General features: G+C 44.1%; 1 protein-coding gene across 6 annotated transcripts in view; it reads right to left on the bottom strand.

Annotated features, from left to right (window-relative positions):
* The window catches only part of FNIP2 (folliculin interacting protein 2), a 328137-nt gene that overhangs the window by 74237 nt on the left and 236019 nt on the right, over positions 1–17881 (bottom strand). For all 6 annotated transcript variants that reach the window (XM_069243372.1, XM_069243380.1, XM_069243398.1 and 3 more), the window contains one exon: positions 14823–14911. In XM_069243372.1, the coding sequence (XP_069099473.1) occupies positions 14823–14911 (89 nt within the window). The remainder of the gene's footprint in view (positions 1–14822; positions 14912–17881) is intronic.

Genomic DNA, 17881 nt, shown 5'->3' with positions numbered 1-17881 from the left:
TCTATTACGGGTCAGTATTATAACGCCAGAACGCTACGCCCATCTGCACATGGGTCAGTAGGTGGTGTTTCCCTTGTTGCCAGAGCGACACACATATTTTGGTTCCGCTGCGAGCCCGGCTCAGGCAGCATGTAACCCTTGAGACCATTAGGTTGTAAAAGGGCCCCATATTAACACCTGCTGCACATTTGTGTGCTCAAAAAACTACTTAATTTCGCTTTAGCACCATACTGAAGCACTTGTTGCTTGGCTTCTTTATTTCTTGCCCTTTGCTTAGCGCCCAAATCTGAGTGACCCTTCCCAGGGTTCCCATTTTCATTGTTGAAACATACCTATATTGCAGGCCTTGTACATCTGTATGTAATATGGCTGAGTATGTGGAAGAGGAGTCAATCTCTGTGCTGCCAATAGATGAGGGATTCTGCAAAGCAATGAATGTTTCTACCCAGCAGGCTGTGGCCTTAGCGATAGTGTCTTTAGGGCACTGCCTGCTTCAAACTGCTTGTACTGCTTCTACTCCTCTGTCCTTCTCTGGTGCAACAGTCCAGCGTCCACCCAAACGTAAAGCAGACTCAGGTATTGACCTGAGCGCCCTTGAACGCCTTAAAAAGGTGTTTTTGCCTAGACCTCCTCCCTCTGGGGGTGATGACACCTTTGAGGTTGCTCTTGGATCCACTGACAGACGATGGAGTTCTTACCCTGATTGGGACGAAGGGGATTTCCCAGGTGACTACTGATGAGGCAGCACTTCCAGCCCTGGCGCCCATCCACCAAACCTGCTTCCACTGATGACCCAGAAGGCACTTTCGATATGTTAGACCCCAACAACCTTTTTCCAACCCAGGTTGGCTGAACAGACTTTCATCCCCAAAGTTGCCAAATACATAGCAGAACGCATCCACAAGTCCCTGGCTAAGGAAGTGCGGGTTCGCTTGTGGGCCGAATATCCACATCCCTCCCTGACGGACAAAGCAGCCCTCACTCTAGAGAGTGATCCTAGAACGGCCACTTTTCTCTCTAAATAGATATCAGAGATCTAAAGAAAAGGCCTAGAGCTCCTGGTAGGACAAGCTTTTGGATGTGTCTAGGCCCTTTAATTAAGATTTTGGATCTAGCAGAGGAGGCAAAGGCCTCAGGCACCCCAATAGCTTCGCAATCTCGGGTTCCCGGATGGGCACAGCCTGCCATAATCGTCTTAGGGAATGCAACTGAGAGAAAGTTCCTTGTTGATTAAAGTGGACCCAAAACTGGGAGATCTGGCTTTCACGGAGGGAGATCGGTGGCCCAACGGGGTCTGTTTGGTGACCCGTTTATAACCTCCTTGGACAAGGCTCAGGCTTCCTTGAAAAAGATCTTTCACCCCCACATTTTTGTTTTGGGGGGTGGGGGGGACGTCGGTCGTGGTAGGGGGCACTCGACCGGCCACTTCTTCACCCAAGCTCCCTCCAGTGGTCCAACAGTTCAACCGCCCCCATGGCAGGACCAATCCTGACAAGAAGAGTTTGTTCCCCCAAAAGAGGACAGAGAGGCCGAGGCCACTCTTCCTTGAAAGTCCAGTCACACACAGGTCAGTCAGGTGAGTGTGGTTCCTTTTTCCGGAGTAAAGGTGAGAGGCAGGCTAGCGTTATTCAGCCACAACTGGGAAAAGTTAACTGCTGACGCATGGGTTCTTAAGACAGTTCGGGGGTTCCATATCGAGTTTTACGGCACCCCGGTGAAGCCTTGCTGGCCCCGGCCACTATCATTTTTGTCAACCTGTGTGCATTTATAGACCAGGAAGTGGCAAACCTGTTACGCAAGGGGCTATGGTCCAATCTTCTCTCCACCACTAAGGCTTTTTAAGCAATAGGATTCTGGTGGAAAAAAGAGATAGTGGTCATCGGCCGGTGATAAATCTTCAGGAGTTCAACAGCTGGCTGATTTATCGCCATTTTAAGATGGAAGGTATTCATCTCTTGCATGATTGGCAGCAGCCAGACGACTGGATGGTTTGGTTAGAATTTAAGGATGTGTACCTTACCATCCCCATCTTCGTGCCTCATCGCAGGTTCCTCCAATTTCAATTGCGGGATCAAGTCTTTGAGTGCCAAACTCTTCTTTTCAGGCTCTCTTCGGCGCTGTTGTGTTTTACCAAGCTCCTCAAGCCAGCGATGGAGGTGCTCAGAGCTTAGGGCCTCCGCCTGATTATCTATTTAGACGATTTGCTCTTGATGAATCAATGCACAACACAACTCTAAGAACACTTGAACTTAACGATCTATCACTGGAAGTCCTGAGTTTCATAATAAATCAATGGAAATCTCTTTTGACCCATCCACACAAACAACATTTTTAAGGTTTGTCTTCAGTTCCAAAAGACCGGACCCTCAGTCTTCCCTTGAGGAAGATATAGAAGACTGGAGAGAATTCAGACGTAGCTTTGCTCGTCCATCAACATCGCTACGTCCCGTGGCTCAGGTAGTCGGTTTACTCTCCTCCTCTTTTCAGGTGATTTTCCTGCATCATCTTCACTACAGGGTCCTGCAAAGGTTAAATACCTTTCATATTCACAAGGGCCTTTGGTAATCTGATTGAGTTCCACTGACGAAGGACGTTCGAGAGGAGAGGGGATGGTAGCTTGCACACATGGAGGCCTAGAGGCATCTTCAGGTCGGATCCAGACATTGTCATAGGCCGATGTCAGCAAGCTAGGCTGGGGGACTCAATGTGGGGATTCTTCCACAGGAGGAAAATGGTCTGCAGCAGAGCAGCAACTCCACATCAACTGCCTGGAATTAACGGCAGGATCCTTTGCATTCAATTGCTCGGACAAGGACAAAGTGAATTGCTGTGTGCTCTTAAAGATGGATAGCAGGTCGGCATGCCCTATATCAATCATTGGGGAGGGGGGAAATCAAAGATTGAAGATGTTAGCGGATCTAGCCAAAGAATTCTGGGAATTATGCCTAGCTTGCAACATATCCATGACAAGGGAATATCTTTCCAGGGGTATCCAATACAGTGGCAGATCAGTGCTCCAGGGATTGGTCGGATATAAGCCTATGGCAGTTGGATCCGAGAATCTTCTGTCAGAGAAGCAAACCACTTAAAGTGGATCTTTTTGCACCCTGGCAGGATCATCAGGTAGAACGTTTCTTCAGCCGGAAGCCAGATCCTCTGGCAACAGTGACAGATGGATTTCTACAGGACTGGTCAAAGTAGAAAGCTTATGCCCTCCCCCCCCTTTGCAACGATCATGAGAATATCAACTCAGGTGAGACGCCAGAGGGCCAATCTGGTTGAAATAATGTTTTAATGGAGATCGAAAATTTGGTTTCCAGTTTCTCCTGGAACTTTCATGTGATTTTCCAATCCGTCTACCCCATGCTCCAGATCTCCTTCGAGATCTCATGGGGAGTCCTTACCCGCTAATCCTACAAGACTGACTGCCTCTAATGGAGTGGAGGATTATCTGGAGAGATGGGGCACCCGGAACTTTCGGGAGAAACTGAAAGAATGTTGGCCGCAGCCTGGGCAGACAGTACTACCAAATGTTATCGGTCAGCATTGATGCGATGAGTGCGTTCAATCAAGTTGCAATCCCTTGGGGTCTGACACTGTCCAAGTTTTTAGGTCTTCAGATGTAGAGTGGGATTCTCTGTTCCTCCGTGCTTGTTCCTGGATCGTCTATTCCACAGCTCAGCGTCGCGGATGCCGATCCTAGAGAAGACGAGATCAAGAAGGTTAGCATCATAAAAAGTTGTAACGCGCTGCACGCACTTGAAAGGCTTCTGACTGGTTACCTTTGATAGTTGATTGCCAGATGTTCAGTGGAAGGGAATGTTATCAATGTCCATGAATAATTGCTGTCTGCCAAATAATAACGCTCATTGTTGTTAGCTTGCAATGACAGTACAGATTTGAACGCGTGTTGGACAATTATTTTAAAGATGTACTATGAGCAGTTTGTTATAGTTGAGTTTTACGTAGGATTTTTGTGATACCAATCATTGCCTATGATAAAGAACACTCAGTGCTTAGCACACGCTATTTCCAAAACGTGAATTAAAGGTCTGTTATTTCCATGTTCAATTGTCACCATAATGTAACAGTGATGACACTAATTACATACAAAAGTGAGCTTTATTATGTTAACCTTATTCTCTTAGTGTGGTTAAAAAATCTGAACTGTGTTCTTTCCCATACTAACACGCTGCACTGATTAATCCAAGAATATTAGAGAAATCAAAAAACGTAAGAATTGATTTTTATTCTTTATCGCCTGTTATATGTCTATGATTGTGAGTATGACTGTGTTTTAGAAAGTCTCATCTAGACCCAACAAGCAAGACGTACACTGAATTTCTGGAGCACTTTAGGGCGGTCTTCCAGTGGGGCCACAGTGACTTGGGAACAAGGTGGGAATACATGTGGATAGTATAGAAGGCTAAACAGTGTATGTGGCTGCAGGTTCCACACTGTTTCATGAAGATCCCTAGAGAGAGGAGAGAGCCATCAAAAGCTGGAAAGGTGACTGACAGGTACACCTAGTTTGTGAGAATTGGCTAAGAGTAGTTTTAGTATATCAGTTAAATGAAAAGTGTTATTTGAATAAAAGTTTAGTTTATCATAGGAGATATCTGCTCTTCGTAGACCACCGCTAGCCATCTTGATGCTGCCAGGCAACATCCCTGTCTCTCTCTTTCTCATCCATCCCCTTTCCCCCGGAACGTTCCCGTGCCAATCACATACAAGTAAGCGGAGGCACACAATGTGTAGGTGGAGGGAGGAACAAGTAACTTGGGTCAGCATTGCGTCTCCGTGGGATGAACAGGTTAGTGCTTGACACCTGGCCTCGCAGGGCATGGCCTATAGAATGGTGAATACCTTCCGCTCAGCCATCTCGGCAGGTCAAATTTCGATTCAAGGATATCAATTTGGAGAACACCCCTGGGTTTGTAAGTCGATTAGGGTATAAGCCTCTCTTTACCTCCAGAACCCAGGTATTTGGTTTTACAAGATGTGAATCAGATCCGCCTGTTTTTTCAATCTTGGCCTTGAAATGAATTTCATTCCCATAAGCAGAGCTCAGGAAAATTAGCCATGCTTTTATGTAAAGTATCTGATGTAAGAGCTCTTGACCAGACAGGTCGGGTGTGGACCCCGAATGGTTTAACGTTCCATATTTCCCACCAAACGAAGTCTATTTCAAAAGTCATTTCCTTCCCAGCTTTTCATAAGTCTCCAAAACTATGTGTAGTATGATGTTCAAAAGCTTATGAAAACATGACAGAGGAATTTAGGCCTCCGGGGGAACGTCAGTTGTTTATTGCCCTTCAGAAACCTTTCAAAGCTATGTCACCCCCCTCTATAGCAAGGTGGATCAAAGGGATTATGTGAAAGGCTGGCATTGATGGGTCGCAGTTTGGTGCGCACACTACGAGGGGTGCTATGGCTTCAAAAGCATTCAATGTGGGTGCTCCTTAGGAAGACATTCTGAATGCAGCAGACTGGTTTTCGGACTCAATGTTCAAGCAGTTCTACTTTAAACCGGTCTTGGATATAAGCCTCTCTGGTGGTAGACAAGCTTTGAACCAGCATAATCCTCGCCTACGGATCAGACATAGAATGTAAAATTTCTTATCACTTGTAATGGAAGGTTTCAATTCTATTAAGGACACGGAGGCGAAGATTATTCCCACACAAGGTTTCTTTTGGTATTTTTCCCTCCTTGGGCATGACTTTGCAGGTCACGAGGCTTTTAAAACTATGGAAGAAGATTTTCTCAACACTGGTCATATTTGTTGGTTTGGGAATCCTTTTCTTCATCTTCTGTTGTTACATTAGACTTTTTCTTTTGCTATTTAACATGGTGGTTGGCCTTCACAATTGAGAGGTTTTCTGAGAATGTGTCTTATTTTAAGTTTCTTCAGGTTCTGATGCTAATAAAGGGGATTAGAAGTTCTTTGAGAATCGTCACCTGTCACAGGAATGAAAGCGGAGAAGTCAGGAGAAATGGCTCGATATGAAGGACTGAAGAGGATTGTATAGATTGAAAATTGTAGTTTTTTCCCCTGGGAATCATGGGAAGGAATAGTTTACCTGTAACTCCAGTTCTTTCATAGGGGAATTTGCATTTATGGCCTTAAGCACTGAACAGTCCCGTCCACGTGCAGGGACCCCGGAGCACATTTTCACAATATATCTTCTTAAGTGCAGATGTTCGTCTTTCTTTTAGGAAGGCCTGCTGAGTCACTTAAGAGAGAAAAATATTATGTAGCCTATAGGAACAGGCTGCAATGGCCCAATTATTCATCCTGTACTTTAAAAAAGGGCCTGGAGATTATATGTGTATACAATTTCATGCTGCTTTTGTAAAACAGCATAAATGTCTTACACAAACTTTTTTTGGCAGAACAGAGGTGAAGTAAGGTAGGGCAGTGTAGCCCCATAGGCTGCCACTATATGAGTTAAAATAGTGGCTGCACCTTTAAGAACGCAGAGACCACCAGTACCCCATCAAGCTGAGCAGGTGGCAGTTATTCAGTTCTTTTTTTCTGGCTCCTGCTGACTGGACACTGGTGCATTTCGTGCGGTCAAATTTTATCTTTTTTCCTCAAAATCTTCAACTGAATTTAGTTGATAACCATTTCATACAACATTTTTGGTCTCTCTCTGGCTTTTTCCGATTCTCCTGACAGAAAATAGAGGTAATTTGACAGAAAAATACCTTCTCTTTTTGACAGATGGCAAGCCTGTGGGAGAAGAATTGCCAAGACAGACCTTCATGAGGTGTGTATTCTCTGCCTTCCTGAGACTTGTCGCCACTGCAAAAACATTTACCGATGCATCCTGAAGGATAGGGAGAAGATCTGCCTCCATGGTACCGAGGAGTGAAGAAAACAACAGACGCAGTCTGAAAGTGGGACCTTAGGGCAAGGAGAAGGTCAGACCTCTACCAGGGCTCTGTTAGTTGACTCTGGAGGGTGTGCCAGGAAGAAAACAGTAGAAAAACTCTATCGGTCTTGGTCGATATTGAGAGCATCAACGTCGAAGAGAGGTACGACATCTACATGCTCGCCGTCCATCCATGGGTCGATTTCAAGGAAGCGGTGCAGATCAACATCAAGACAAGGAGTATTGATGTCAATAAACTACTGTCAACCAGGAGATTTTGTATGATATCAAGGAGTCCATCGATGTCAAGACCACCAAGAGTCTCCATCAAGATCCAAATCGACGTCAAGGCACACTTCTATGTTGAGACGCCTTTGGCGAGTACGATCAACAATCAGGTCGACATCGAGGATAGTTGACATCCAGAACCCTTTTGATGTCATCTAGGGTACAGGAGACAAGAAAGAAGAGAAGATTTATCTACTCCTCCCAAGATTATGAGTACTCTAGCGTGCCACCTCAGGTCACAGGGCTGATCCTGGACTTCCCAAAGTAAGAGACGGGCCTAGGTTACAGCATACAAGCTGCATTAGCATAACGCTAGGACCAAAATATAAAACTGCGTACCAGAGACTCATACTCTTGGGCACTCAGGGCAGAGAAACCTACTCATACATCTTCCAAAGGACATCACTGTCCCAACACTATGCGGCTATACAATTTTCCAGATAGCAACAATCTTGTGCACACCTTTCAAGCAAAGATCAGGCTTAAATAGAGGTTGTTTAAACCTTGTACTATTTAGCATGTTCTAACCCACTTGCTAGAATCTCGCAATCATAGGCTGTAGTTGTTCATTTAGCTATTTCTGGGAAGGGACAGTCAAACATGCAGTTACTTTTTTCACTCTCAGAATCTACTGCTGACACCTTCTAAATTTGAACAGTAGCATGACTGAGTTTTTTGCCAACAGTGAAATTAATACGCAGGCCCTTGACTTCTAGCCCGAAGCCTTGGTGCCCTATCCATCACCAACAAAACCCAAAAGCCATTCTGGTGGACAATAATCTCTTCATGGCTCAAAAAAAATCCATTTTAAAATCATGCCATTAACAGCCTTGAAAACTGCATCAGGTTTTTCTTTTGCTCCCAGAATACAACTGTCATATGGCCACAGGCTACATCACTCTTCCAGCATTTACCATACCAAAAGTTTTCCGCTTAGCACTCCCAAAGCTTACCATGATCCACTGACCAGAGCTCCAGATTGTGGCTATATGGGTAACCACCTTGCCCAACCAATGGCAACTTTTTCAGTGACAGAGTGATACTGGGAGACAGATATGCTGCCTGGCGTTGATACTAAGAGAGGAACGGTTCTGTGACAGGCCGAACAGTATAAACACAATGGAGAGGTGGTGATAGTGCTTATTTAAGTGGTTTATTAAACAAATGAAAATGGTGAAGTACATAGAATGTCTATTTTAAGGTGATGTTGATTTCTTTCTCAATTATGTTCTCGAGCAATTTAGTCCCGGTTTGCTTAATGTCCTCTGTTCTTTGTTTTCTCTTTCAGATGCAGTCCTGGTGTTTTCACTCAGGTGGATCCAGAACAGTACCGGCTTGCTTAGCCACGACCCTCCAGGGCCGTGGCTGGCGTTATGGCGTTCCTCCGGTCTATCTCCTCTTCCCGGGGTGTCCGGTATAGATTCCTCGTTCTCTCCTGGGTCTCCGCTTCCTCCCGTCCTCGATGGTCCCTTCTTGGAGTAGTCCTCCTCCTTTGGTCTCTCCTCTCTCCCCAGGGTTCCTTTCTCCTCGTCCGTCGTCCTTTCCAGATTCTCTTTCAATCGCGCTCTCCCCCTTCGGTGCTGCGCGTCCTCTTGTACAGCTCCTCTGTGCCGGGAAACCATACTGGTTTCCCTGGCAACGGCCGCGCGGCGGCCTCGGTCCCGTTGGGTTTCCCCGGCAACGGGGAAACGCGGAAATGACGTATCGGAGCCGTCCGATACGTCATTTGAATTACTCGGTGCCGGGCATACCCGGTCACAGGTTCGTCGTGGGAGGTTTACGTGACACTCAGGTGTTCCTGGTCTAAGGAGAGTCCAGTGAACTTCTAAGCCTGTGGTGGCTCAAGGAGTGCATAGTGCATGGATTCAGTGTGGCTGGTGTTTCCCTGCAGGACTGCTAACTCCATTTTGTAATTAAAGTACCAATCTTGAAATACACAGTGAGTTAAAAGACATATTTGCTCATTAGGTAATTATCTAGTCAGGTTTCCAATCAGCGCTCATTGATGCAAGTCAGATTACCTGTTGACAGAGAAGACTCATGATAAGTGTAAGTGCAATTTATTAACAAAGAGCCAAAACAAACCCTGAAGGTGTGCTGATTCACCTATATTATTCAAAGCAAAGGGCAAATGCAATGCAGCAATATGATCTTACAGGTTGTCAGAAAGAAGGAAAGAAAAAAGACTGGGAGCACCATACACATCTGCATCCTGAGCTCAGAGATGGATGTGAGAAGTCATAATAATTTGCAATACTTGGAGCCAGAGTGGGAACAAGCTTAAAGTCTCAAAGATGTTACAAAGGATAAGCACTTCACCCCATTCTAGAACGGATCTTAGATCCATGTTTCATATCTCCTTTCTCCAAGAAGTTAACCCTAGCCAGCAAAGACATGCCACGATTACACCTCCTCTTAACAAACCCCCATCTTTTTGCAATTTTGCAAACCGCTAAATCCCTGTGAAATACACTAAAGTACACTACCTCCAACAACTTTTACCTTTGTTTTTCACGCATGTTCCTCATACAAAAATTCATAACGTCACTTGTCTATATAACTCTCTACTGGTCCTATGCCCAACATAAATAAACATCCTCCAGTCTATGTACATTTGGCCAGTCTTGGTGTTGGCATTGCTGGTAAGTGCTACCAGCCCCCGCCCCACTTTCCTCGCCACACAATCAGCTGTGGGAGCAGAGAACTGCTTAAGTGCCTGTAATGGACCTAAATACTGGGAGACCTTACTTGACCCCGAAGCTTGGAACTGGCTCGAGCAGGATGTAGAGTGGGGTACACAAAAGAATCTAGAGTTGCTCCATGGCTGATATGCACAAGCTCTCCTGAGAAGGAGCTTGTCTGCATATCGATGAGCAACTATCCACCATGGAGTTTTTTAGCACCACTCAGTACCAGCTCCTTCCTGGGTACTGCTAGGGTGAACTGAAGCTGACCTCGCTCACTCCATCCGAGGTCTTTGCCCAGTTTTTAAGCTGGGGCTGAAGTTGGCAGAGAGTTGGCCCAGGAGCATAACAACCCACAGCTGTGCTTGGTGGAGTAGCCCACACAGACCGCAAGCTAGAAAGGTACAGAGCAAACTGCACTGAGGCTAACCTATGATCTGCTACTTAGCGTACTCTGCAGAAAAGTAGGGACAAACTAGCTTTGATACGCTGTAAAACGTTTGTGGTGGATGTCACAATATCGTGGGAGGTCTGTCTTAAGAAAAAAATTGTATTTACCCATTCTTGAACCTACTGTACCCCAATTAAATTCTCAAAACGGAGCTCCCAAGACAACTTCAAGATTATCTGGCCATGAATCACACTGCAGCAACACAATTTCTGATTCAGGCCTTTAAATAGAACTAAATCACCTCTGTCAAACACTAGAACACAGCTTTCACTCTCAATGGATGAGAACAAGAAAATAGACACAATATTCATCGACTCCTTAACAGTCTATAATACTGTATACAGTTCCACGCTGGTTTGAAGAATAGGCTGAAATGTTGGGATCTGTTCAGGAATGAATCGACTCCTTCCTCTCGGACCACAGTCAGAAAATTCAGATTGTGTCATAGGAATCATCATCATGCAGGCTGACAAAAGATGGGCCAAAAGATGGGCCAAGGATATCACTCTCTCTTTCCTGCTCTTTGGAATCTATATAGGCCTGCTTGCAAAGCTCCTACAGCAGTAACTCTGAGCCTCCAAAAGTATACTGATAACACATAAAACCTAGTCAGAAAACACACCACCGAGTAGACCGGTATCCCCACGTGCCAGGACCAGGTGTCCTACTGCATGTTTAAGAGGTTCTTATGCATGAACAGGATCAATATTGACATCCGATAGCTGAATGGAGCAGCCATTGACTCACTCCCCCTTGACAAGCCTCCCAGTCCAGCAGTCTCTCTAGGAATCTCTACATCCTCATTGCTGAAAGTATGGAAACGTGAAGTCCTATTCAATTCAGAAGCTTGCTCCCTTTCCAAGTTAATGTGGTGGTCTGTTGAGAAGAGAAAGTCCCCTGCATGATGTATAGTTGTATTCCAATGCCGTGAGCACCTGATATCCGCGTGTATCTGATATCCTTTTTGTTTTTATTTTGGCCATGTTATCACTGTAATCTAGCATGTGTGCAGAGGCCTACACCTGTCTTTTACCATATGTGAAGTTATAAACCTGTTCTGTGGCCTAAAGGGACTCACTACGCATGCCTTAATTGACTGACTGTGGACTACAGTCCCTGTCACAGGTTTAGCACATGCAGCAGTGGTGGCAGTGTATTGTGTCTGGGGAATCCATAGCTTATCTGTGTAATGCCTACAGACCCATCTGTGTAATGTTTATATTCTTTGTGCTTACCCAACTCATAGCACTAACATCCAAAGTGCATGTTGTACATGGTTGTGTGTGTTGTCTAAGTATAAATGCATGGTGTGCGCCAGAGTAAAGGAGGCCTGTGGAATTCTATTTAGATACCTCAGGCATGGCCTTTTCCAGAAAATGGGAGGTGAGGAGGAAGTCCATTGCTCATATTCCTGAAGCTGAAAGGAGCAATCCCAGACATTGAAGTGAGAAGACTCCTTTAGACATTCAATTAGGCGTTTTTCTTGGCAAGCAGCTGCTAATTAGTCTTCCTGAACACTGTAATTTGGTAATGGTGGGGGTCAAGTATGGGAGAAAAGACGCTGTTGTACAAAGTGAAGTAAATCATCTAGATGAGGCCTTGCCTTTTGTCTATTCCTGATCACACTCAGTTTGGTTGATCACAGGTAGATTAATAAACCTCACAACTCTGTGTCTGTTGGGAGGCTCCAGCCTGTTGACTACCTTGCTGTGAGAAGCATTTCCCTGGAATGTTCCAAATCGGTGCTGAAGATGTAGACAGCGGTCTCACATTTTGCTGTGTAACAACGTTAACCCTTTACCCACAAAGAATAGGAGAGCTCCGCAGGACTGATCTAGAACCAGAGTTGGTGTCGGACTGACAGACATGTTCACAGAGGTGAGGAGACATTATCCGTGTCTGACCTCTTGCTGGACGAGCTGTATATCTGATCGAAAGCTTGTAGAAGCCTTTCTGCCTGCTGAGAGCGGGATGGAGCCTGCTAACTCTGCAGGATGTCTATCCGGAAGGAGCGAGCTGCACCATGTCCCAGGTGTCTGTGAGACATCTAAAGGGAGAAAACTGAGGAGAGCTACCTATGGACCATGGTGTCTGTAGGTCTGCAGTCTATCCAGTGGTTCCAGTCAAGAACACTGAAGACTCAGACTGTGATCCTGAGGCCCAGTCAGGGCTGCGACCCTGAGTCAAAATCTAGACTTTGCATGCCCATGTCATCAACAAATGATTGGCCTATGAGTAGCTGCATTACCATCAGAGGATCAGTCTATGTGTAGGTATGTTGCCATCAAAAAGGTAGGCTGTGTGCTACAGTGCAAGGCAGCTCCACAAGCAGGAGATCGCCTCCTCCTGGCTGCATCAAGCCCAGAAAATGGGCCCCGGCGTGGTTGCTCTGGGCCTGGATAATAGGATCTGCTTCTGTCAAGTGGGCGGTCCTCAGCAGCCAGCACAAAGATCCCAGATAGAGTTGCAGGTAGCGCACTGCCTCTCAGGAACAGAAGAAAGGCAAGCGCAGTGAGAAGGCAGCTGGATGGCTGACCAAAGGACTGATGCACTGCAGGTGATAAGAATCTGCAAAAACTCAACTGTGAGAGACTGAGGGTAAACATGTTAGAAGGGAGATCTGCACCTGGGTCATAACCATGATAATATTCTATCCAGAAGAAGGGAGCAACTGCCTAGACCAGAAGGTGGTACAGAGGGAGATCGTGAAAAGACGTGCTGCCCTCCCTAACAGCAGCTTAGACACTAAACTTTCTTGTGACTATTTCTGTATGTGGTATTCTAGGTCTAGTGGGCATTTAAGTACTTTTTTTCTTGAAAGCCAAACACTGGATTGGACATTTATTTGTCGCAATGCTGTGTGATTATTGAGCTCTGAGCTTCACCATTTCCACACTACCTCCTTGAGAAGCCTGTGACTGTTTGCTATTGTTACCATTGAGAGTCAAGTGCTGAAGAGGTTGTACTTGGCCCAATAAGCACAACCATAGTATGACTGATCCTGGGACATCAAAAGTAAACAACCTCAACCTCTAAAGTTGAGACCCAGAAGTCCATTCTTGCTCTTCCCCACACAGGGTCTAACACGCTCAAAGCACATTAAACTACAGTTCATCCTGAGTCACACCCCACCCCCACTCCTTCAAAACTGGTAGAGGGTAGAAGGGACAGGTACTGGCACACAAACAACATTGTCAACACAGGGCTCCTGATGAAAGAAATCCAAATTTGCCTGGGCTTATGAAAGCATGTGCATACTAAAGCATCTCTGAAAACACTCCAAAAGCTGCAAAGTAAATGCCACAAACAAGTTCAAATGTATCTTCCCCAGACATAAGGTCTTTTGGGGCAACGACCAAGAAACCTGCAAAACTTACCATTCTAGTAATAGTTTAACAGGATTCCTTATTTGGGACACTGTACACATGATCATCTAACAAACCTTAAAATGAATGAAGCAAGGAGGTAGGACCATAAGGGTCCAGGACATCAGACTACGGAATGTCCTGAACCATACCATCACAGCCCCAGACCAATGGCCTGTACCTCTAAAATCTAGTGTAAGGACATACAATAAATACATTTATAGTGTGTCATGCCACAGTACGATAACGAATCGTTAAGGATAAGCTAAAGTAGATTAGCAGTGATTTACTTAAATGCAGCCTCTAGTTTAATGAATTATAGGATGCATGTTGTGATTGATTAGTACTAGAAAAAGCACTATTCTTTGCAGTGGTTTGCAGTGTTCTCCACTTTGCATGTTCACCATTCAGGTTTTGTGTGTTAGCGATAGTGCCTCCTTAAGAATCATATTGTGTTATCTTTCTCTAATAGGTGTTTAGATGACTACTTCCCACTCAGATAGGACTTAAGTGTGTTTATAATTTTGCCTTAGAGCATGATTGGTGTCTGTTCACCTCGTTTGTAGGGATCCATTGCCCTGAATAAGGTCCTTTGTTGTCACTCAGGTAGAAAATGTCTTATGATTCATGAGGAAAGGTTATTTTTGTTGTCTATAATGACCTAGGTAGGTGGATTCAGTCTAAAAAAAGAATTTAAGGACAGGCTCAGAGTGAGGGCAGAAACATGTTGGCATTTTGATGATGCACTGAGTTATTATACTCACGTTCCCCGTCAATGTAGGTTTTTTAACCATACCCTCGGGCACCATTTTTAAAGGTGAAATCTACTGGTAGTGTGCAAAGTATTTTTTTTTAACTAATATGACTCCCTCTGGTGTTGTTTAACCAAGAAGTTTAGTCCGCCCTGGTGGCACTGCCTTACCAGGGTGAGTAGAAGTGGTCAATAATCAAGCATGACACAACTAAGTGTGCGAGACCACCTCTTCCATAAATAGCAATTCCCAGTTTGATAATTAACACAACACAGTCTAAAGGACTATGAGTAATGACTGGGTCACAATCAAAGTGATAGCGGCTATATGAATAAGACGTGTCCCTCCACAGCTTTTGTGTGCAACAACGAATAAATGCATAAGACAATCTTTTTTTGTATTGTACCTGAATTCACCCAGAGCTTCCATGACACGGCTGATGTACACTTGAACGCGCTGACTTGATTCTGCTATCTTCCTGCAGGTTATCATGGCCTTCAAAAGAGAAAACATTAAGAAGAGTTCACCCGCAGAAAATATAATACCCTGTAATGGTAAAGTGAGTTTCTGAAAGGCAATTAATACATATTCAAAACGCAATGACTAACTTTACAAGTGACAAGTACTACAGTGGCTTCCTTCCTGAACAGTGAATTTGTTAAATTACCTATAGGTCTCATGAAATCAGACTTGGTTGAAATTAAGGATGTATCAAAGTGCAAACATTGACAACATGCTGAATCACAGACTTAAAGGGCTAATTCCCTTACCACGTTCTTTACAATGACAATCCAGTTAATATTACCCAGATAGGAATGCAGTTCCTTGCCTTTGCATTGCCTTAAAGTCATGTTCAACACGTTGGTGCAGAATGGTGTTGAGACGACTGCTCATGGAAAACAAGACTCCAAACTGAAGCACTAAAATAATCCTAACCTTCTCTTCTAGAATATTGAGCAATACTGTCCAAGGCAATCGACAACAACCTATTTCCTTAAGACTGAGAGGTCTATTAACAGACTGTTTCCAACATGAATGTCAACAGAACATGACATGGATTTATCTAAACCATTCTGGAAGCCAAATATATTCAACATTACAAAGCTGAAGACTGGAAAGAGTCATTTGAGGTAGGCCATACTGCTGTGTTACAATACAATTTTTTTCCATAACCATCAACAAAATGAAAAGTGTGATGCGACACACTCTCCTAATAATGGAGACCCACCCCCAGAACAAAGGATGCCATAGCTCTGACTGCTGATCTGTGCTTTCCATTAGTGATGTCTATATATATATATATATGGAAACATTTTTAATATATTTTTGAACTTCAGGGCCGACATACTTTTCTCCTGTCACACGTTTTGCCGCAGAGTACAGCTTATTTCCATGACCTCACCATCATTAGCAGACAAAAGATATAACAGATCAGGTGACTTTAGCATCTTGAGCACTTTCTAATAACTTTGCTTGTTTTCCTTCCATTCCTGCAACACAACAGACTGTAGTGCATAAATCAATACTAATAGCTAATTTTTTGCTTCAGTGTCATAGTTCCTTCTGGATAATGATCTAATGACCTCTGGTCTAAATCCATCACAGTTTGGCTAACGTGTGTATCAATGGTAGAGCCACAGCCTGAGTTCTGCATCTTTGATAGATGTAGTGCTGTTGGCAATCCCTAACGTATGAGATGAATAAAAAGCGGACCTAAGAGATGTGCAAAAAGGTGGGGACTTATTTGGCAGGACAAGAGGAAAAAGTGGAAACGTAATACATTTGGGAGATATGATCCAACACAGGATCTTACCAAACTAAGAAGGGGGAAAATAGAAGAATTTCAGAAATGTTATCAAGCATTGTACTCTTCCCTGCAGATATATATATCCTCTGAGTTATCGGGGGCCTCATAGCTTGCAGGCAAACTTCCCTAAAACCACTTAAGCACAGGTCGAATTACTAGAAACATCTACAAGTAATGAGCCAGTACTGTTGGCTGTCCGTGATCTTAAGACCACTGAAGCTCCTAGAGCAGATGGCTACACTGATAATTTCTATAAAACTTTTGCCACACTCCTACTGACTAAACTAAGAGATTTGTACAATTGCTTTAGAAAGACTGAAAGAGTGAGAAACTCAATAGGTGAGGCTATCAAAGTTAACCCTAAGCCTGGTGAGTATACCCTACCTTTCTCTTCATACAGACCAACAGCCATTAATATAGCTGGAGAAATGTAAACAAAAATCCTGGTTTTCAGGCTTAAACAACCGATTCTGGAGCTAGTCCACCCAAATCAATCTAGGTTTGTTAGAGGCAGACAGGTGTACAACAATACTAGATGAGTATGAGCCCAAAGGAAGAAAATATCTGCAATAATAATATCGTTACAACCTAAAAGGCATTAGACAGGGTGGACTGTGACTTTCTTAGACTAGTACGGAGACTTGTTTGTGTGGGTGTAGGCCCCAAAGTCCTTCAAATGGTGATGGCTAGCTACTATAGTTCCACATCAAGAATTGTGTTGAATGATCAGATGTCAGGTTTCATAAAGTTGCACACAGAGATTAGGCAGGGCTGTCCTCTTTCCTTGCTCCTGTTTGTATTACACATCAAACATCTTCTGTGCTGTACTTGCGATATTCAGGGCTTGACATTTGGCCCAGACATACACAATTTAACCTTATTTATGGATAACACCTTCTTAATACTAGGTAGGCATCTCCAAATATTAAAAAAGAAATATCCACACTGTATGAAAATGAGATGTCACACCTTAAGGAACTATAGAGTTTTCAGCGGCTTCAAAACACATGAAGTTCTCTGGGGTTAAAATTGCAATAAGGACGGAGGACCTGGCCAAGGCTAATCACCCATTGTTAATACATGTCTCTAGGCAGCCTAGTTGATAACAGTGATCACAGGGTCCAATTCAGAAACAGATAAGTTACAGCCTCATATAGAAAGAACGGTCATTTGGAGACAACTATGCAATGCTATTTGGCCAAAAAGAGGCCTACAACAAATTAACACATACGTAAACATGTTACAGACCACTCTCACTGTCTGAAGTGGTATTGTTATTGTACAGTTGCTTACTTCATTCCCATGCTCATGTGCGCTGATCCACTCCAACCCAGATTTCACTCCCACGCTCTGTAATGCACAGACTGACACATGGTGCAAGGGAGGTGTATGTTTACTTCTGATATGTTTTTTTCTAAAAAGTTGTAAAATAGATTTCAAACTAAGCAAATTAGAGTGTCGGCATTATGTGCAGGTATGTCATTGGCTATGCACCCAACAATAAAAAAAGAAACACCCATTTGAGAAAAAACAGCTTCAAAAACTTCTGTCCAACATGAAACTCCACTAACAGGATAATCTTAAAAATATATAAACTCCTTCCAGATACTAAAACTTCTACGGTACAGTTTATGGGCCTAGATGGCAGCACCTTCTGC

This window comes from Pleurodeles waltl, chromosome 1_2, assembly GCF_031143425.1.
Source record: "Pleurodeles waltl isolate 20211129_DDA chromosome 1_2, aPleWal1.hap1.20221129, whole genome shotgun sequence".
Lineage (NCBI taxonomy): Eukaryota > Metazoa > Chordata > Amphibia > Caudata > Salamandridae > Pleurodeles > Pleurodeles waltl.
Note: the sequence above shows the minus strand (reverse complement) of the source record. Positions and strands in the feature narration are given on the sequence as shown.